Genomic DNA, 22472 nt, shown 5'->3' with positions numbered 1-22472 from the left:
TTATTGCTTCTTGGTATTTCTCGGTGTGAGGTTCTTGAGCTTGTTGCTAGCTTTACAACAAGCCCAAGTTCATCGAAAACGGAGTTCACATGCATCTTCTATTGCGTTTTCGAGGTTGGGTGATTTTACCGGTTATTCATGATATAAGGTTCTACCTTTTATATTCATGATAAAATCCCCTCCTACAGATTCTTGGGTTTTCACTTTATATAAGATAGCATTTGTTGTTATCTTCCAAACAAAATTGGTTTCATGCGATTCGGAGTTCGGGAGCATTTGTTATTAAAGAAAAGATAAAAAGGGAAAAGAATAAAAAGGAAAGAAAAGAAAAAAAGAAAAAGGGGGAGAGGCTGCCGGCCGGCCGGCCTGCCGGGCCGAGCGCCGGCCCACCCGGCCAGATCCGGCCTGGCCGCTCGTGCCATCCGGGGCCGCGTCCAGAGGCCTTCCCGGTCCGGTCCGGTCGGTGGCCCGGCAGCCACCGGCCCGCCCGGCTCCCGCCCCGGCCAGGCCGGCCTCCCGCCGGACCGGGCCTTCGGCGCCCGGCGGCCCACCTCCCCAGGCGCTGCCTAGCTCCCCGCCGCCCGCGTGCGCTGCAGGCCCCGCCCGGCTGCTGGGCCGGCCGGACCGGCTGGGCCACCGGCTGCCTCAGCGCCGAATCCGGTCAGCCGGCCTGGCAGCCGGCTGGGCCACTTCTAGAGCAGTTTTTTTGCCCGTTTTCTTGTCTTTTTCCCCCCAACAGTTTTATTTGCTCCTAGCTATAAATAGACTTTTCTTCCACCTTGAGCAATGAGTTCTTCCCATTCTCTCTCCTCCATTGCTACTATTTGAAGAACTTGCTCTTCCCCTTGAATCCTCCAACCATTCTTGCTCATATTTGAGGATTTGAGAGAGGGGATCTAGATCTACACTTCCACCAAACCGTTTCTTCTCTAAGTGAGGGAATCTCTTGGGATCTAGATCTTGGAGTCTTTGGTTGACTTTTCCCCTTGTTCTTCCTCTCCAATCTCATCCTAGCATTCGTTGCTTTGGTGGGATTTGAGTGTGAAGGACTTGAACACCTCCGGTGTTCTTGCTTTGCATCATTGCATAGTGTTGAGCTCTCCACCACGATTTGTTCGAGTGAGAGACCGTGAGCTTGTTACTCTTGGAGGGTGACCTCCTAGTTGGCTTGGTGATTGGTGCTCCGGTGATCTCTTCAAGAAGATTGTGAAGAGGCCCGGGCTTCTCCTTCGTGGAGCTTGTGAAGTGGTTGTGGAGCTTGCCATCTCCGGAGCGGAGGAAAAGCTAACCATAAGGAAAGGGCCATTATCCTTCGTGGGTGTGGTTCGGAGAATAGGGTGAGCCTTCGTGGCGCGGGGAATCCTTCGTGGGACCTCCACTCCTCCAAACGTGACGTACCTTGTTGCAAAGCAAGGGAACACGGGAATACATCCTCGTCTCCGCGTGTCTCGGTTATTTCTATACCCGAGCTCTCTTTCCTTGTGATAGCCATCGTGCTTGAAGTACATATATCTTGCTATCACTTGTGCTACATATATCTTGTGCCTATCTTTCTTAGCTCTAGTTGCTATTGTTACACTTAGTTGAGCTTAGCATATTTGGGGTTTGTGCTTGTAAACTAAACGATAGTTTAATTCCGCATTATTACAAGACAAATCCGTAAGAGTTTTTAATTGCCTATTCACCCCCCTCTAGGCGACATCTCGATCTTTCAATTGGTATCAGAGCAAGGTCTCTCCTTGTTTTAGGCTTCACCGCCTTGAGAGTAAAGATGTCGGCTAGTATAGTGCACAATGACACAATTGTCTTTAATGGCACAAATTATCTTTTGTGGCGAAATTGCTTGCTTTGTAACCTTCGGACCTTGTGTCCTCATATAGAGCAATTTCTAGATGTCGGTTTTTCTCCTCCGATGGATTCTCAAAATCTATCTTTAGAGGATGAGAAAAACTTACATCTTGAAGCTCAAGTATCTAATGAGCTTTTATTCTCCTTGAGACCCGATTTTCGTAGGTTCTTGATATATATAAAGAGAAAATCGTCTCATGAGATGTGGATCAAGCTTAAGGAAATGTTTGGTGGATCCACTTCTCAATTGGTCGGTGGTGACTCCGAGGAGCTCTCTTCCCCTTCACATCATGAAGAGCTCCAAGTTGCTTCCACCTCCGGTCGTGATGAGTTATCATCTTCTTTCACTTCACCAACGTGTAGCAAGACACGAGGTAATGATATGGTGAGTGGTGAGGAAAATTGCAATGTTGATATTGTGCTCAATAGTGATGATTCTTCATCTCTATCCCATTGTAATGCTTTCTCTTTGGACTTAAACACATCTAGCATTGAAAATGACCTACATACTTGTGTTGATAGTCCTTGCATATCATGTGTAAATTGCTTACATAGATCCCATGATGATATGCTTGCCTTGTCTTGCTCCCATAATCAAAATGCTTCTATTTCCTCTAGTTGTTTGTTGACTAACAATGTAGAGGAAATCGAACACTCTATGGATCAAGACATGTTTTCAAATGAGGATTCAAGAATATATTCATCTTCATCCTCCCGTATGCACATGTGCCTTATGGCGACCAAAGGTATCTCCTACTTTGACTCCTAACACATCCTCTAATGATGAGAGTGATGATGATGATAATGATGAAGAACATAATATCTTGGTGCATGATATGGGAATGGTATATGCTTCTCTTCGTGGTAATAAAGAAGCTCGTGCTTATCTCGAACACTCTATGGATACCTTGAATAAATATAGGGAAACCATAGTGGAGTTGGAGTCCCATGTTGAAAATGGGGAAATGAGATTCACTCTCCTCAAGCATGAGCTAAAAGATGAGAAGCATGCTAATTTCATGCTTACACAAAAAATTGAATCCTATATGCATGAAAATGAGAAAACTATTGTTGATGCTTGTGCTACTAACTTTAATTCTTGTGAAGCATCGACCTTAAAGAAGAATGTTGAGCTAAGGGCTCAACTTGAGTTGCTAACTAGCAATTATAGGGAATTGGAAGAAAGTCATAAAAAGCTCTCAAGCTCTCATGATGATCTTCTAATTTCCTATGATGGGCTAAGGCTAGCTCACGAGGCAAGTATCACTAAGGTAACATCTTGTGAGCCTCATATGGATGTTAGCACAATCTATACTACAAATGTTACATTGCCATGTGCTAGTCCTTGTAATCCATCTAGTCAAACTAGTGATACACCTTGTGTTGGATTACTCACTTTGCCTTGTTGCTCTAACAATGAAGCTTCTACTTCCTCTAGTACTTGTATTTCTACTAACCATGTAGAGGAAATAAAAGAGCTCGAGGCTCAAGTCCTTTCTTTGAAGAAAGACTTGGAAAAGCGTCATGAAGGGAAATCCGCACTTGACAAGATGCTAAGTGTGCAACAATCCCCCAATGACAAAAGTGGACTTGGATTCAACTCCAATAACAAGAACAAGTCCAAGAGCAAGAGCAACAAGAGGAAGGGCCAAGACAAAGTCAAGGATCCGGCCATGTTGGTTTGCTTCAAGTGCAAGGTTGAAGGGCATCATGTTAGATCATGCCCATTGAAGAAGAAGAAGCACTTGAGTGAGAAACAACAAGGGGAAACGGTCACAAGGTAAAGGTCAAGCTCATGCTCGACCTCAAGTTTAAGATAGGCCACTTCTCAAGAAGAATCAAGATATTGTTCCCCAAGAGAAGAAATCAATAAAGAAGAGAAAGGGGAACACTTGCTACTTATGTCGTGAGAAGGGACACTTTGCTTCTTCTTGCTTAGGTGGTACCTTATCTAACCCTATAATTGTTGATAATGATTATTCTCTAGGGAAGGATAAGGATGGCAATGTGTTTGCCAAGTTTGTTGGAACTCAAAGTGGTTTCAAGAAAAGAACCATTTGGGTTGCCAAGCCTATTGTGACTAATCTCTTAGGACCCAACTTGGTTGGGGACCAACAATCTCAAACTTGATCAATAGGTACAAGTGGAGGTCATTGGAGACTTGGCTACTTCATGAAGAATTAAGGGATCTTCATATATTATATTTTGACCAAGCCAAGTCGTATGGATTATCATCTATATCTCATAATCCAATGTTCCTCCTTGCGGTAACTCATACTTCAACTCTTCATGTTTATTGTAAGTTACTTGCCCCTTTGCATGTTTGGTTTTGTACCAAATATGTGTATGTATGTGTTGTGTCTTACTTGCTTATCTTGTGTGTTCAAGTATGTTTGTTTGACTCACCATATACTTGTGTATTGTTTTGAGCCTAATGCATCTTGATGATATCTTATTTGGCTCTCTTTGAAGTGATTAATGGAACATCCCATTTTGGGGGAGTGATATGCTTTGTGCATCTCACTTTCTTTAAAATGTGTGTACATGGGTACCACCACTTAGTATTGATATTGCAAGATTATCTAGTCACTATGTGGTGTGCCATACTCATGAGAAATTCAAATTCTAAATATCCATTAATCATCTCTAGTTGAATTTTAGTTGCCTCTTATTTAGAAGAAATGTTTTATCACATTATGAGGGAGTAATATGTTTTGTACATATCACAAGCCTAGAAAATGTGAACATATGAGGTTATGCCACTTAGAGTTGATGCTGTTAACTATCTTGTTCCTAGGTGGCATGTTTGCTCAAACAAGCTCCATTCCTAATAAAAATATTTTATTACTCATCTTGTGGGCTTTTGTTTGAATATGAAATTCTTGGTGCGGTTTTTCCTCAAATACATATCTCTATATCTTATTTGGGACACCGTTTGCTTCAAGTTATTCTAATCATTGCCGTGCGTGATTGTGTGACTAGTTGAAGCTATCAAGAATCTTCATCCGTGCATAGTGCTCAATTCTATATACTTATCCTATGCCTTTTATTGTGAAGTTGATCCTTACTAACATTGTGAATACTCCACCGGAAATTATTTCCAAAATACTCATTGTATTTGACAATTGATAACCTTGTATGTGGTTGAATTTTTGGATCATCTTCACCTTGGATTGTTTCTTATTGCCTTATTTTATTTCCAACAAATCTTAGTTGCTCCCATGTGTCTTCCTTGTCCCTTTGAAAAATCTTTTGATAAATTCTCTTGATTCATATCAAGTGTTTGCTTTGGAATACAAACCTTTTCCTTACGGTACATTGTGCCATTGTGAAAAGTGTATAGGGTTTGGTTTATTTTGTTTGAACCTTGCTCTTTTGGGGAGTTTGCTATCTCATTCCTTCTTACATATTTCATTAGCTTGAATGAGATAAATCTTTGAGCATGTTTGCTTTATTTCATCCTCTATGCTCAATGGTTTCTTCTTAGTTCATTTGTTGAACTTTGTTGAACAAATCTTTTGTGATTTGCGTCTTTGATATATTTTGGACAACAAATTTGTTTGGTGACACCTTTATGCCTTATTCGATTCTTTTGGTGTTTTGTCCAAAGTATATCTTTCTTGGATCTTTAAAGTCTTTATGTGTGCTTATATGTAATTTGTTTATATTTGTAGCATGCTTGCTTTGTTTGATCCATTATATAGGGTATACTCCATCACATCCTAAATGGCTAAGATGTGCATGAAATTCAAATTTCATCTAAATATGCACATGTTTATATGGAGTGTGTCCTATATATGGTGGTTAGTCTAACCATGTTGGACCCAATAAGTTTGGGGACCAAGATGTACTTGAATGTTGTTTTAGGTACATTGGAGATGCAATGGAGGCTTGTCTCATCTATAAGGAAGGTGTTGTCACCATATGAGAATTGGAGTCAAGCTAGGATGTTCGATGAACTCTTATCTACTACATCAAGCTATTGCTATCTCGGTAACAAGTATCTTATTCATGCATACTCATATAGCATCCAACCTCTTGTAGGTTGCATCTTGGCATGAAATTCTTTATTTCGAAAATATTGCGATTCTTGAAAAATCCTTTTAAAGAAAACTTCTTATTATACATTTGAGTAATTTGAGAAGATGCATATGATAGGAATACATATATATATCATGTTTATGATTCTCCTATCTCAAATATGCCCTCTAGCAATTTATTGCATATCAATTCCTCAAAAAGCTCTTATGTGCAATATTGATGAAATTGCGAAATAAATCCATATTTATGATACTTGTTGCCTTTCTCAAAACACTCCAACTAGCTCTACTTCCCTTATTGTTAGTTGTGATGTTTTTGAGGTTTAACTTGGTTGAAGTTCATTCATATACCACAAGTGAAAATTGGAGCCATAGGCTATATATATGCTTTTTAAGCAAATATCATTTGGTATATTTTATGACTTCATCTTGGATATCTCGTCTTATCTATTTTGTTAACCTCTTGTGTGTGCATGTTTCTTTATGGATCACTTGTCCACTTTAGAAACTCATATACATAAGAGCGTTAATCCATCATCTTGATATCCTTGTTCTTTGCCGACCATCTTTTACCCCTTTTGTTTTTAGTGGGTTGGTAAAGAAAATTTATGAGTGCTTGGTTTATTTATTTTCTTCATGCACTCATATCTCGTAGTTGTTGGACTAAAGTTGTTCTTGATAAGCATACCCTCTTTATCTTAGTTGTGTTCTAAATGATATATAGGGAGTGAGGATTCCATGTTTGTGCATATTGTATTCAAATGCAAACATTATAAATTGTGCACGAACCTTGGGGAGCTTTCTTATTTTTAGAAGCACTATATCTCTCTTATCATGATATCTTTGGTTGTCCAATTGGATCTTTGATTGCTTGCTTTATTTGTTGAAGCTCACTTCACCATGTTATCTTTATGCAATCTTTGATCCTCAATATAGTTTGATTTCCTTCAAGTATCCATCATTGGATATGTGCACTTGATTCCGCTCAAATTATAAGAAGTGCACACCTTGGGGAGGAACTCACATTATATTGGCCTTCTAAATTTTTCACCCATTTTGACAATCGATGCCAATGGGGGAGAAGTTTAGAGGGTTTAAGGGAATGGTTTTATACTTAAGTTTGGTTTGTGCTTAAGTGTTTTGCCTCTCATGCATTCCATATTTATATGTCTTGCATGGTTGTATATATATATAGTAGAAATTGTCCCAAAGGTTAATCTTGACAATGTATGCAATGAATTCATGTTCATCACACGTGCATACATTGTGGGGGAGTTTTCTCTATATTGGTTCTATATATATATAGTAGAAATTGTCCCAAAGGTTAATCTTGACAATGTATGCAATGAATTCATGTTCATCACACGTGCATACATTGTGGGGGAGTTTTCTCTATATATATTGGTTCTACTCACATCCATTGCATTTGTTGTAGTTGTGTGAGTAGAGTCGGTTTTGATATGGACTAGTTGCTTTGTGTTACTTGACCATATCAAATACAACCTCTTGTATACAACTTATTCTCGGATAAGTTGCGTACTTGTCACTAATATTCATTATATAAACCCTCTTATTGTGGTTGTCATCAATTACCAAAATGGGGGAGATTGTAAGGGTATATTGCCCCTATGTGTGGTTTTGGTAATCAATGACAACCCCTATGGACTAATGTTTTCATTGAGTTTATATGAAGGAATATTCCATAGGTACTACTTGCTCTCCATGTGTTGGATTCAAGTATGGATGCCATGAAGATAAAGATATACCTTGTGTATTGGCATCAAGATCATTGGCTTGAAGATATATATGTGATATGATCAAGAAGAAGAAATGAAGATGGACTTCTTATGTGGAACTCAATATTGGCCATGCTCTATCCTATGAGATAAGCAATGAATGATCAAGATCTTGAGAGCTTGATTCCAAGTGAAGAATTCTTTATACACCTCAAGATAGTATGATAGAGTATGAGAAGATACAAGGTTGAGTTGGGCAAGTTCAAGATGAGCATCTTGAGTGGATCACATGCTTGAAGCTTGCCGTCTATTTGGTGATAGTGGACATGTGAAGATGTGCATCAATGAAGCTTTCACATCATTGTGTATGGGGGAGCATTTGTGAGTATACACGAAGCGACAATGATCAAGTGATGGGATGCGCAAGGCAAAGGTATGACCTTGATAGGTTTTCCTTTTACCGGTCTCGAGGTGGTTGATGGGAGACCGAATTATAGGATAGATAGCCGCACTATTAAGAGGGGCTTTCGGTTGGTTAACTTGATCACATCGTCTTAGGGAGCTCAATCCTTGCATGCGTTGCATATTCTTATTGCTTCTTGGTATTTCTCGGTGTGAGGTTCTTGAGCTTGTTGCTAGCTTTACAACAAGCCCAAGTTCATCGAAAACGGAGTTCACATGCATCTTCTATTGCGTTTTCGAGGTTGGGTGATTTTACCGGTTATTCATGATATAAGGTTCTACCTTTTATATTCATGATAAAATCCCCTCCTACAGATTCTTGGGTTTTCACTTTCTATAAGATAGCATTTGTTGTTATCTTCCAAACAAAATTGGTTTCATGCGATTCGGAGTTCGGGAGCATTTGTTATTAAAGAAAAGATAAAAAGGGAAAAGAATAAAAAGGAAAGAAAAGAAAAAAAGAAAAAGGGGGAGAGGCTGCCGGCCGGCCGGCCGGCCTGCCGGGCCGAGCGCCGGCCCACCCGGCCAGATCCGGCCTGGCCGCTCGTGCCATCCGGGGCCGCGTCCAGAGGCCTTCCCGGTCCGGTCCGGTCGGTGGCCCGGCAGCCACCGGCCCGCCCGGCTCCCGCCCCGGCCAGGCCGGCCTCCCGCCCGGACTGGGCCTTCGGCGCCCCGGCGGCCCACCTCCCCAGGCGCTGCCTAGCTCCCCGCCGCCCGCGTGCGCTGCAGGACCCGCCCGGCTGCTGGGCCGGCCGGACCGGCTGGGCCACCGGCTGCCTCAGCGCCGAATCCGGTCAGCCGGCCTGGCAGCCGGCTGGGCCACTTCTAGAGCAGTTTTTTTTGCCCGTTTTCTTGTCTTTTTCCCCCCCAACAGTTTTATTTGCTCCTAGCTATAAATAGACTCTTCTTCCACCTTGAGCAATGAGTTCTTCGCATTCTCTCTCCTCCATTGCTACTATTTGAAGAACTTGCTCTTCCCCTTGAATCCTCCAACCATTCTTGCTCATATTTGAGGATTTGAGAGAGGGGATCTAGATCTACACTTCCACCAAACCGTTTCTTCTCTAAGTGAGGGAATCTCTTGGGATCTAGATCTTGGAGTCTTTGGTTGACTTTTCCCCTTGTTCTTCCTCTCCAATCTCATCCTAGCATTCGTTGCTTTGGTGGGATTTGAGTGTGAAGGACTTGAACACCTCCGGTGTTCTTGCTTTGCATCATTGCATAGTGTTGAGCTCTCCACCACGATTTGTTCGAGTGAGAGACCGTGAGCTTGTTACTCTTGGAGGGTGACCTCCTAGTTGGCTTGGTGATTGGTGCTCCGGTGATCTCTTCAAGAAGATTGTGAAGAGGCCCGGGCTTCTCCTTCGTGGAGCTTGTGAAGTGGTTGTGGAGCTTGCCATCTCCGGAGCGGAGGAAAAGCTAACCATAAGGAAAGGGCCATTATCCTTCGTGGGTGTGGTTCGGAGAATAGGGTGAGCCTTCGTGGCGCGGGGAATCCTTCGTGGGACCTCCACTCCTCCAAACGTGACGTACCTTGTTGCAAAGCAAGGGAACACGGGAATACATCCTCGTCTCCGCGTGCCTTGGTTATTTCTATACCCGAGCTCTCTTTCCTTGTGATAGCCATCGTGCTTGAAGTACATATATCTTGCTATCACTTGTGCTACATATATCTTGTGCCTATCTTGCTTAGCTCTAGTTGCTATTGTTACACTTAGTTGAGCTTAGCATATTTGGGGTTTGTGCTTGTAAACTAAACGATAGTTTAATTCCGCATTATTACAAGACAAATCCGTAAGAGTTTTTAATTGCCTATTCACCCCCCCTCTAGGCGACATCTCGATCTTTCAGCTTCTAACTCATATACTCATAGCCTTTTCCGCCACACTTGAACCGAAGTGTAATTCTTAGTTGTGTTTAACACTTCAATTCACATCTTGGTTTTAGTCACATTGAGACAACCTTGTTTGCTTCCTCAAGCCACAATCAAAGATCATTTGGTGAGATTCCATGTCCGACCACCAAAATAACTGCTATGGTTGATGCCATTAAGCTTTCCCACTGAAAACATATTCAACCGTATATCAAGAACATGCCACACATCATCACTCACAAATTGTCGATGGAACACTGCTTCTCATCACATGGACAATAATGTTGCGGGTATATGATGTGAAATACTTGTGTGATGTGAAAAAATGCACATGTATCCACAGTCCAACGAATGTCATCATCATGAACAACACTATAGCATTCCTCATCATTAATTACTAGATAGTTCTCACCTTGTGAAGTCACGAGGAAAACACTCTCAGATTTTTGTTTTATTTGCATGTTTACCCTCTACAAGCTCCTTTTTGTATTGCCTACATTCAAACTTCTTGTGATCCGGCTTCCCGCAATGAAAGCAAGTATACATTTTCTCTGTTTTGACTTTGATCTCCTCCAGGATTTTTCTTTGCCTTGCTGAAATATGGCTTGACTACGTTCATGATTTTCATTCTCACTAGTATTATTCATCCACATATGTATTATAAGAGGGGACATCAGCCTTATCCTTCTTTTTAGCTTCTTCATTAATTAGCATGATGTTCTTCACCATCTCCAATGCCAGCTTCCCATTGGGAGATGGATCACTAACCAGTGTAACATGCATGCTCCAACTATCAGGCATGGAACTCGGTAACAACAATGCTTACACTTCGTCTTCAAAGTTGATCTTCGTGGCTGAAAGTTGACTTATATAGCACTAGAAGGCATTCATGTGTTCAATCACATAGTTTCCTTTTGATCACCGAGTCCATGTTCATAACAGTCTTTCTCTCATACATAGACCCTAATTTCTGTCACATCTAATATGCATTTGTGTCATTCGCAACACAATGGAATGTATTGTGGTTGATGTAGAAATTAGTCATACCTACCACCTTCCGATTTAGCACTTATCGTTCTTCTTCCGTGACAACGGTTGGTATCTTATGATACGATCAGATAATGCAAACCTTTGCAAGAAAGAATGACGTCCACCATGGACTTTCATAATGAGTAATCAAAAGAATCAAGTTTTTATCGCGCCACTTGTGGTACATAGCATATTCTCTCACAACCATTGTGAGCAGCAACTCCAACAATAATCAAGCAACTAGACTAAGCAACCTTGAGCCCTGGTACCACTTTGTTGGGGAAACCAACACTCTATTTCCCCTCTATTTGAATTAGCACACGCAAGCTTATATGGAGGAAACAATAACCTTTGTTTCTTCAAAATGGGAGCATAGCCCTGGCCTCTGCATCAGTAATCTTTGTAGTTCGCACCCACACTAAGGCAATGTCTCTCCTCAGAAGAGAACTTCACACTCGTTCTGAGAAAATATGTCACCCAAGGAGAGACATTATCAGAATTGCATTAGACAATCAACAAACAACCAAACTAATCTTTTACGTGGAAAACCCTCAACTTGAGAGAAAAAACCGTGGGAACGAGGCAACCCACACTTTATTTCAGCACTATCAGATGTAGGATACAACAAGTTGTTCTATAGTGAGCACTGGAGGCTCTCATACATTAAGATATAACATATCTTGGATTTTGAACAAAAATATTAACGATTTGAACAATCTCGCTAAAAGTGGTGAATCACAGATTCAAAGAGATAAGGTAGTGCATATGAACTTCACAACCTTGTGGAAAACACCCGTTGCTTTATCTTCAACTTCTCCTTCACTTCTCTCTTGGTTTTTTTTTCCCTTTCCTCTCCAATGGAGGTTAGCTTGTGATTTTTTGATGCACCACCCAGTGACCATTGGATGAAAGTGTTAACATTTAGGTCCCTCAAGTGTAAATTTCAAAAAAAATCTGAGATCATAACCCTAATAAGTGGTACTATTGCACTTATTGATCTGCCTAGAAAAAGCTTCAAATCATCATCTATTCTTAGTCCACGCCAACACTATGTAATATGAGTGTCTGCCTTTTGAGCTTGCCTCTGAAATAGTTTCGAATATTCTAATATACTACTTCATGTGTCACATAATATAAGCTGTTATAGCAAACAATATATAAATCAAGTTGAAAAGTTGTAATAACATCTTGTATCATGGAACGGATGCAATAGCATAAATCTGAATTTCATAAAACAGAGCCTAATGATCCCGTTGGTAACCGTATTAAGATGTTGATCCTATAATCGACTCGGTGTGATAAAAGGCTGCATGCGTATAGGCTAAGTCTCCATCTGGAAACAACAAGTTGTAAATTTAGCACGTGCCTCCCCTATTGACACCACAACCGTGGTCGCGCTTCCACATGACCCGCGAGAGTGCCGGAGAAAGACCTCGCCACCCTCCCGGCAGGCGTGAACTGACAATCATTTTCATTTCCCCTCGCCATACACGCCGTCGTGAGGTCACCTGGGACACCGTGACCCACGCGAGCACTCGGCCGTGTCGGTGTCAGGCTCATCGCGAAATACTCCAATCTCGAGTGCGATTACCCATTAGATGCCGCTGCACCAGTAGGACGGCTTGCTCACAAATACGAGAGTTCGGCTACTCGGGCGGAGGTGGGTGAGCGTGAGCTCAAGCTGGTGAGAGTGAGAGAGATGACCGCGAGGTGCCTTCTGCTGCTCGCGCTGGTGGTCGCGTACCATGGCGGAGGAGCCTGCGTGCGCGCCACCGCGGGGGCGAACTGGCTGGGCGGGCTGAGCAGAGCGTCGTTCCCCAAGGGCTTCGTCTTCGGGACGGCGACGTCGGCGTACCAGGTCGAGGGCATGGCGGCCGGAGGCGGCCGCGGGCCCTCCATCTGGGACGCATTCGCGCACACCCCAGGTGATTCGTTCGTCTGTCTGTTGCTTACCACTTCACTTCGCTTGTGCTGCCCCTAGGCTAAACTCTGCTTCCATAACCGGCAGCACCACTTGCCCATTACACGTCAGTGTTTAATGCTTACGACACTCCGATATATTTTCTGTCAGATTCGCAAAAAAAAGATATATTTTCTGACAAGTATTTGAACATTTGTGAAGGACAAGATAGATCACACGTCTTACTAAGACTATTATGTACTAGTACCAAGTACGAAATCTTAGACAACAACCAATTCAGTTCTTACATAGACTGGCAGCCTAGCTAAACACTCGGTTTTCAATTCAAATTGAGATTCAAAGTGTATTACTGCGTTAATCTTTGTCTTCCTCCGCACTAACATTTGCGTATTTTGTGTTGCAATGGACAGGAAATGCTGTAGGGAACCAAAATGCAGACGTTACAACAGATCAATATCATCGCTACAAGGTACAGAAACCAAAGTTCAAACCGACATACGAGTAATACTAACTGTTTCCATACTAGAAATTAGTTCAATTTTTGCTCTTGAAAGTTTTAATGGTCCTTTGGTTTTTTTTGGGGAGCAATCTACACAACATAGTTATCAGAGATGAGCTAATGGCAATATCTATCATGTCTTGGTTAGTGAAGTGATGTCTGACCGAGCTTTCTATGAGAGAAATATCGGTACCTATTCAAAAATACACTGCATAGATCACAGTTCTCAAAGTTGAGCTGATTGACATCTCCCAATGCATTACTAATTGTAAATAGTACTATATATGCGTAGCTTTCTTCTGGGGAAACATTAAATATTCACCATACAGCTGCTGAGAAAGAACTACAGGGCCTTACCATTGATCCTTTTATGCTGGCACAGGAAGATGTTAATCTCATGAAAGGATTAAATTTCGATGCCTACCGGTTTTCTATCTCATGGTCCAGAATCTTCCCAGGTATTCTGGATTTGGCTGGACTGTAGCATCCAGTACATAAGTACAATATAATTCTGAATGGAACGCGAGCTGTTACCACCCTGATTCATCTTTGACTTCTGCAGATGGTGATGGAAAAGTTAACACAGAAGGTGTTGCGTATTACAGTAATCTCATAGATTACCTTCTTCAGAAAGGTATAGCATGTAAATAAGCATCTATTTCTTTCATTTTTATCTTGTGGGGAGCTCAGCATCTATTTGAACCTCTGAAACTTCCATGGGAACCTGAATACATTCATATCTGAATCTTTCCATGAAAACTAAGCAGGCATTACTCCTTATATCAATCTTTACCACTCCGATCTCCCTCTTGCACTTCAAAAGAAGTATGGAGGCTGGTTAAATGCAAAGATGGCGTAAGTAAAACTAGTGCTCAATCTTTCTTGTACTCATGTGTTACATTTACCTATCCCATTTTAGAGTTAATGCAGTCATGTAGTTCAGAATTATATGCATACGTGTGAATGCTTTATGACTTCGAAAAAGTACCAGTAACCCTCTGTACAGTAATTCAACTATCTATTAAAAGTGACTTCACATATTGATGAATGAACATTATGCATTTGGAACTTTTTGTATGTTTACCCAAAAGTAAACCGCCCTACATATAAGCAATCTATATGATTTTCTAGGTAAATGCTGAATGCTATATCTCTAATGTGGAAGATTAAACAATGAGTAATGCATGACTAACTTCCTCATATTTGTTTTGTAGGGAACTATTTGCAGACTATGCTGATTTTTGTTTTAAGACCTTCGGCAATCGTGTAAAACACTGGTTTACATTAAATGAACCAAGGATTGCTGCGCTTCTTGGTTATGATGCAGGGTCGATTCCTCCTCAAAGGTGCAGCAAATGCGCTGCTGGTGGAAACTCAGCAACAGAACCTTACATTGTTGCTCATAACTTTCTCTTAGCACATGGTTACGCAGTCGCAAGATACCGAAATAAGTATCAGGTATTTTTATAACTGAACTTAAGAGTACATTATAACATGATGAGCCTTCTGGAGTGTTGTTTTGAATTACTTTTCTCTTACGGACCAAGTGTGCATTAATTATGGAATAATTCCCCCCAACATGATTTTATTTTTATTATTGTGTATATATCCATGAATGTATTAGTATTCTTTCTCTAACCCATTGGGCATGTAGAGGACAATTTTTCGTGAACATCGTTCTGCCTAGACTGATGATCGAATAGTAATTGAATAAACGAAAAAATGTAGGCATCTCAACAGGGAAAGGTTGGCATAGTTCTGGACTTCAATTGGTACGAGGGTCTTACCAATTCAACTGAAGATCAAGAAGCAGCTCAAAGAGCCAGGGACTTCCATGTTGGCTGGTAATGCACATACATATCCTACGACAAGCGCTTTAGATTAAAAAATATCATTTCTAATACCATCGACGTTTGCATTTGATACAGGTTTGTTGATCCACTAATAAATGGGCATTACCCACAGATAATGCAAGACATTGTGAAAGAGAGGCTACCCAGGTTTACTCCTGATCAAGCTAAACTGGTCAAGGGCTCAGCAGACTATATTGGGATCAATCAATACACAGCTAGCTTCATGAAGGGTCAGAAATTGGTGCAGCAGTCACCGACTAGTTACTCAGCCGATTGGCAAGTCACTTATGCTTGTGAGTTTCTTGTCTTAAGCTGTAGGCTTTACATCAATAAATTGCAACACGTAATGTCAGTTCATCCTTTATTACCGAAATTTTGCAGTTGAGAGAAATGGCAAACCGATTGGACGTAAGGTATATATGTAGCTCTTAGCTACAACCTTCTTCAGTGTTAGATTATATGTTTCGGTTAAGCTAGACTTGTAACGCAAGCTAGGGTTTTAGGCTTAGTCGGTTGGCTCTACTATTTATATCCCTTGTACCCGAAACAGTTTTGTATCAATTGTGAGACATAATACAATCTTACATGGTATCAGACTAATCGATCCTGACCTATGGCGCCGCCGCCTAAGCCGCCGCCGCCGCCACCGCCGCCTGGTTACTTCGACCAGCAAGCCAAGGCCGCCGCCGCCGAGGCCTCGGCCTCTTCTACCCCTCCCACGGCTACTCCTCTCTCCTACACAGACACCATAGCCGATGTCACCCCCTTCATACCTATTACTTTAGATCTTGCCCAACACAACTACTACCATTGGCGCCACCTCTTTGAGGTTCACCTCGGCGCCGCAACCTCCGTCATCACATCGCCGCCGACGCCGCCCTCGTCCCGACGACGCTCGCCGGATCACAGATGATCTCGCCATCATCCAATGGATCTACACACGCGTGTCCACGGAGATTTTCAATCTCGTTTTCCGTGAGGCCGCCACCGCCGCCGCCCTTCGGGCGTCCCTCGCGCCGGCTCTTCCAGGACAACGCCGACGCCCGGATCAACAACCTCCACTCCGCGATCCGCAACACCCCTCGGGGGACTCCTCGCTCGGCGTCTACCGTCGGCGCATCCGGACGATGGCGGATGAGCTTCGCGAACTAGGCGATCCTATGCCTGATCGCCAGCTTATCAACATCCTTCTCCAAGGGCTCGGCGACCGGTTCAAGACTCAAGCAGCCATGATTCCCTTCATGCAGCCTCGCCCTTCCTTCAAGGAGATTCGGTCCCTGCTGCAGAACGCCGATGATGACCTCACACGGCGGGAGGCACGGCCTCACGTCTTCGCCGCCTCCACCCGGCCGCCCCTGCTGCCTACTCCTGCACCGGAAGGCCCGACGAGCCAGCCCACTGCCGTGGCAGGACCCCCGTACCGTTTCCAGCCCTCGGCCGGGCAGCCTCCTCCCGGGCCGGCGTCCCAGCCCCAACTACAAGGGCAAGAATCCGATGTACCGGCCGCCGCGATCCGCCACTCCACCAGCCGCCCGACGCCCGCGCCAGCACCGCCGCTCCTCCCGCTTGGCGCCCGCCACCGGCGGTACCGACGCTCGCGCCAAGCACCTGCCGCGCCGCCTACCCGGCGCCCTCCTCATGATCCCCGGACCGGCATGGTTCAGGCTTGGTCCATGCCCCGGGCGGCCCCTCTCCGATCGGCGCTCCTCCGGCCTACACGGGTGCTCGGGCGCCGGGTCTTCGCCCCCACACCGGTTCCCCGGACTCCTCGGCCAGCGCGCCCCGCCGAACGCCTACCACGCCGCTCCGGCCTACTACGACGGGGGATGCCATACATGCCATATCAGCACCCCCAAATGTTTCAGCCTTCGCTCGTCCTCATGCCGCCCGCTCCAACCGCCCCGCCGCATCAACCGACCACCGCTCCTTCACCGAGCCGGGACCAATCCGCGTTCTTGCAGGCCATGAACAACTTCGCTGCCCAGGGAAACTCAGGTATGGACTGGATTTTCGATTCCGGTGCTTCTAGTCACATGTCTGCTTCTAGTAATATGCTGTCAAATTTTTCCACCACACCACTTTCATCCATAGTCCTAGGCAACGACACTACTGTTGGCGTCAGAAACCCACCGTCGAGCAACGACTGGCAACACAGTAGAGCCGGGAACAACTAGGGCTGCGGCTGGCCCCAGTCCCTCTGAGCGACGGCCCGCAAAGCCTTCTGGTCACACGCCCGATGCTGTCGCAAGGGCGTGCCACCCGACCTATACCCGGTCAGGAAGGTGTGGATGATGCCTCGCTTAGTTTCCTGCAGGGCACACACGTAAACGTTAAATACGAGCCTCGATCGGCTCTCAGGTTATCCTGTGAATCGGCTCAAAGAGCCGATCCACCCATGATTCGTACAAAGGTGTCCGAATATATGGTGGTCCTGCTTGATCAAGATAAAGCTGAAGTGATCTACGATGATTTAGGGTTTTCACCGCATAATCGGATCATCCTACTCACGATTGGGCCTCGCGCTCGCGTACGGTGATCGTAAGCCGATCCTAGACAGGGCCTAAAAACCAACACGAGGTTGATCCTCGGAACATCCTGTCTAGGGCTAGCAAACTACACCCTACACGCCGCTGGATCCTCCAACCCTTTGTAAGGCCTAACTATTGCGGATATTAAACTAATCCTTGAAGAATCAAGGAGCAACCGTAACGGATCGGATCTACTAAACCATGATCAAGCGGGGTGCCGCCCCTACACCTAAGATAGGTGTAAGGGCGGCTAGACATGCAAGGGTCACACTACGATAGCATATTATACGAATAACAATGCTAACCCTAACATATCTAAGATAACTACGTTGCTCGCTGATACGTCCAAAACGTATCTACTTTCCCGAACACTTTTGCTATTGTTTGACCTCTAATTTGTGTATTTTGGATGCAACTAACACGGACTAACGCTGTTTTCAGCAGAACTGCTCTGGTGTCTCGTTTTTGTGCGTAAATCCAACTTTCGGGAAAAACCTCGGAATTTATGCAGAAGGCCCTATTTTCCCAGGAAACTAACGGAGCCGTAAGGGCACTTGAAGTGGAGGCCCGAGGGCCCCACACCACCAGGCGGCGCGGCCCAGGGGGGGCCCGCGCGGCCAGGTGGTGTGGCCCCCTCGGCCGGCCTCCGACGCCCTCCTTCGGACTACTTATTCGTTTCGACCTAAAAACACACGGGGAGAAGTCGAAGTCGCCAGAAACCCTCCAGAACGCCGCCACATCGCGAAACTCCGTCGCGGGAGCCAGAAGTCTCCGTTCTGGCACTCCGCCGGACGGGGAATTGGAGGAGATCATCACCGCCATCACCGCCAAAGCCTCTACATCAACCAGCCATGTTTCCCCCATCCATGTGTGAGTAATTCCCCCGCTGTAGGCGAAGGGGATGGTAGGGATTGGATGAGATTGGTCATGTAATAGCATAAGATTGTTAGGGCATAGTGCCTAGTGTCCGTAGATGGTACTTTTATGATATTGTTGCAACTTGTTATGCTTAATGTTTGTCACTAGGGCCCGAGTGCCATGATCTCAGATCTGAACATGTTATTATTTCATCATGATATTCGTTGTTTATGATCTTACCTGCAAGTTGTATACACATGTCGCTGTCCGGAACCAATGGCCCCGAAGTGACGAAATCGGGACAACCGGAGGGAATGGCAGTAACGTGAGGATCACATGTGTTCACGGAGTGTTAATGCTTTGCTCCGGTACTCTATTAAAAGGAGTACCTTAATATCCAAGTAGTTTCCCTTGAGGCCCGGCTGCCACCGGCTGGTAGGACAAAAGATGTTGTGCAAGTTTCTCATTGCGAGCACGTACGACTATAATTGGAACACATGCCTATTGATTGATTAGTACTTAGACACCGTTTTATTATTATCTCGCAAATGCCCCGCTATGATTGTTACATGAGTTTCTCTCATCCATGCAACGCCCGTTATCCATCCCCGTGCCTACAGTATTTTAATCCCGCTGTTTACTATAATCACTACCGCTGTCTTTGTTACTCGCTGCTGTTATTTCACTACTACTATCGCTATAAAACCGTTACTACCGATAAACTCTTGCGAGCAAGTCTCGTTTCCAGTGCAATCGAATTGACAACTCCGTTGTTAAGGCTTCCAAGTATTCTTTGTCTCCCCTTGTGTCGAATCAATAAATTGGGTAATACTTCCCTCGAAGACCGTTGCGATCCCCTATACTTGTGGGTCATCAAGACTATTTTCTCGGCGCCGTTGCCGGGGAGCATAGCTTTATTTGGAAGTTCACTTGGATTGATATTGTTCGCTGCAAATTCTCCATCATGGGTAAACCTCGCGATACTAAGATCGCCATATTACCATCCACTACAAGAAAAGGTACAATTCCGAGTACCTCCGCTACACTTGATTCACCATCCGTGATTGATAAACTTGTTTCACCGCCACATGCTTCGCATGCGGGTACATCTCGCTGAATCTGAACACTCTCATAATATTGATAATGTTTCTGCTGTGCTTGATGATAGTGGTTCATTGGGATCTTTTCTAGATGCTACAATTGCTAAATCTAGACAAATTGAAAATACCGAAACTCCTAATGCTACTACACCCGTTAATTCACCCGAACTTGAATACTCTAGTGATGATTTTGATGAAGATTATGTGGAACTTGATGATGATTTTATTGAAAAATGCCATGCTACTACCGATGGAAGAAAAATTAAAAAGTTGCTTGCGTAACATACCGTTAGATATAAACTGTCTCCCGATCCTAAATTTGCCACATCTCCTATAAACATTAGGGATAAAGATTATGATTTTTCTATTGATCTATCTCATATAGCTATTGTTGAGAAAACACCTTTTTGTGGTACTCGAAAAAGAAAGTGCCGTTGAACACATGACCGAGTTATCTACTTTGAGTAGCTTGTTTTCTCGATGATGTTAAGAAGCGTACTTACTTTGTTGCTAAAATATTTCCATTCTCATTGAAGGATGACGCTAAAACTTGGTATAATAATTTGCCACCTAATTCTATTAAAAGTCCGAAAGAATTGCTTGAGGTTTTCTTCCGCAAATACTTTCCTCGCTAGTGCTCAACATGCCGCTTTGCAGAGAGTTTATAACTTTGATCAGGGAGATGAGGAGAAATTGCCTGAGGCTTGGACGAGATTTTGCTCTCTTATTAGAGCTTTGCCCGACCATGATTTAGAAAAGCATGATTTACTTGATATATTTTATAGTGGACTAACCATTGAGTCTAGGGCATACCCGGATAGTTGTGCTGGTTGTGTTTTCAGGAAAAGAACTCCGGACGACGCCGAAGAATTATTGGCTAAAATAGGCCGGAATTATGATGATTGGAATACGCCTGAACCAACTCCAACGCCAATAGTGAAGAAGAGGGGTTTAATTAAATTGAATGATGAAGATATGAGGGAAGCCAAGAAGTCTCTCAAAGAGAAAGGTATTAAATCTGAAGATGTGAAGAATCTACCTCCTATAGAAGATATATGTGAGATAATTCCCCCTTCATCCATGGTTGAGGTAAATTCCCTTCAACGCTTTACTAGGGAAGATATTCCGTATTCAAAACCTCCCGCGCAATGTTTAGATGAGTTTGATAATTATATTGTTAAGCAAGAAAATTTTAATATGAGAGTAGAGAATCATCTAATGGAAAATTCTCAAGCTATTAGTCAATTGCATGATATTTTGGAGAGAACCTCCAATGATGTTAAGATGCTTGTCAAACATTTTCAAATGATTCAGACTCAAATTGATCAACTCACTAAAGTGCAAAATGACTTGCTAGGAAATAATGCTAAAGAAAAACATGCTTATGAAGTAACAACTAGAGGTGGTGTCTCTACCCAGGATCCTCTATATCCTGAAGGGCATCCCAAAAGAATTGAACAAGATTCTCAACGCATTGAACCTAGAGCTCATTCTAGGAAAAAGAAGAAGAAACATAAAAATGTTGTAGAATCCTCCGAACCTGTTAATGATCCTAATAGTATTTCTATTTCTGATGCTGAAACTAAAAGTGGTAATGAACATGATAATAGTGAAGATAATGATAATAATGATACTCCTGATAAAGAAGAGGTTGAAGAAGAACCTGAAAAGCATGCTAAAAATAAAAAGTATACTAAAGAAGATTTTATTGCTGAGAAACATGGTAATGAAAGAGAACCTTGGGTGAAAAAGCCAATGCCTTTTCCTCGCTAAGAAACTAAAATCAAAGGAAGAAGAACACTATAATAAATTCTCGCGATTGGATGAAACCTTTATTCTTGCAAATCCCTTTAACCGATGCTATTAAATTGCCTCCTTATTCAAAGTATATGAAAGATATTGTTACTAACAAAAGGAAAATCCCCAATGAGGAAATTTCTACTATGCTTGCTAATTACTCTTTCAATGGCAAAATTCCAAAGAAGTTGGGCGACCCATGTATACCTACTATTCCTTGTTCTATTAAGAATAATTATGTAAAAACTGCTCTATGTGACTTGGGAGCCGGTGTTAGTGTTATGCCTTTTTCTCTTTATAAGAGACTTTACTTAGATAAGTTGATACCTACTGATATATCTTTGCAAATGGCTGATAAATCTACTGCTATTCCTGTTGGTATATGTGAGAATGTCCCTGTTCAAGTTACTACTAACTGCTTGATATTAACTGATTTTGTTGTGTTGGAAATGCCTGAAGATGATAATATGTCCATTATTCTTGGGAGACCTTTTCTTAACACCGCAGGGGCTGTTATTGATTGCAACAAAGGAAAGGTTACTTTCAATGTTGATGATAGGGAACATACCGTTTATTTCCCCAAGAGGATTGAGAAAGCGTGTGGAGTTAATACTATTTCTAATGTGAGAACTATCAAAGTGGGAACTATTGATTGTCCTATATATGAGCCTAAAGAAGAATATCAAACTCTTGTGATTGGATCCATATCAATACAATTCAAGGTAACATGATTGATTTGAGGTTTATTTCTTCATATGCTATGTAAAATTTATTTGGTGGCAAGACTTGATCAACCTTGTCAACAAATACATCTTATATGCATAGAGGAGATAAACAACATTTTTTTTCCTCCACTTATTTTACTTACTGTAGCAATACATTTGTGTCTTTACTTTATTGCATTATGGTGCTAAGTAAAGTCTCTAAT

At 43.0% G+C, this 22472-nt stretch overlaps 1 protein-coding gene across 1 annotated transcript in view; it reads left to right on the top strand.

The window, feature by feature from the left end:
- The first annotated feature begins 12687 nt into the window (after positions 1-12687).
- The window catches only part of LOC124700166 (beta-glucosidase 7-like), a 40752-nt gene continuing 30967 nt past the window's right edge, over positions 12688-22472 (top strand). Inside the window, exons 1-9 of the mRNA XM_047232332.1 lie at positions 12688-12913; positions 13320-13378; positions 13791-13866; positions 13971-14042; positions 14176-14263; positions 14623-14866; positions 15137-15252; positions 15337-15554; positions 15643-15674. Coding sequence (XP_047088288.1) covers positions 12688-12913; positions 13320-13378; positions 13791-13866; positions 13971-14042; positions 14176-14263; positions 14623-14866; positions 15137-15252; positions 15337-15554; positions 15643-15674 — 1131 coding nt within the window. The remainder of the gene's footprint in view (positions 12914-13319; positions 13379-13790; positions 13867-13970; positions 14043-14175; positions 14264-14622; positions 14867-15136; positions 15253-15336; positions 15555-15642; positions 15675-22472) is intronic.

This window comes from Lolium rigidum, chromosome 3, assembly GCF_022539505.1.
Source record: "Lolium rigidum isolate FL_2022 chromosome 3, APGP_CSIRO_Lrig_0.1, whole genome shotgun sequence".
In the NCBI taxonomy this organism is placed as follows: Eukaryota; Viridiplantae; Streptophyta; class Magnoliopsida; order Poales; family Poaceae; genus Lolium; species Lolium rigidum.
The sequence above is the reverse complement of the archived record's forward strand: the minus strand, read 5'-3'. Positions and strand labels throughout refer to the sequence as shown.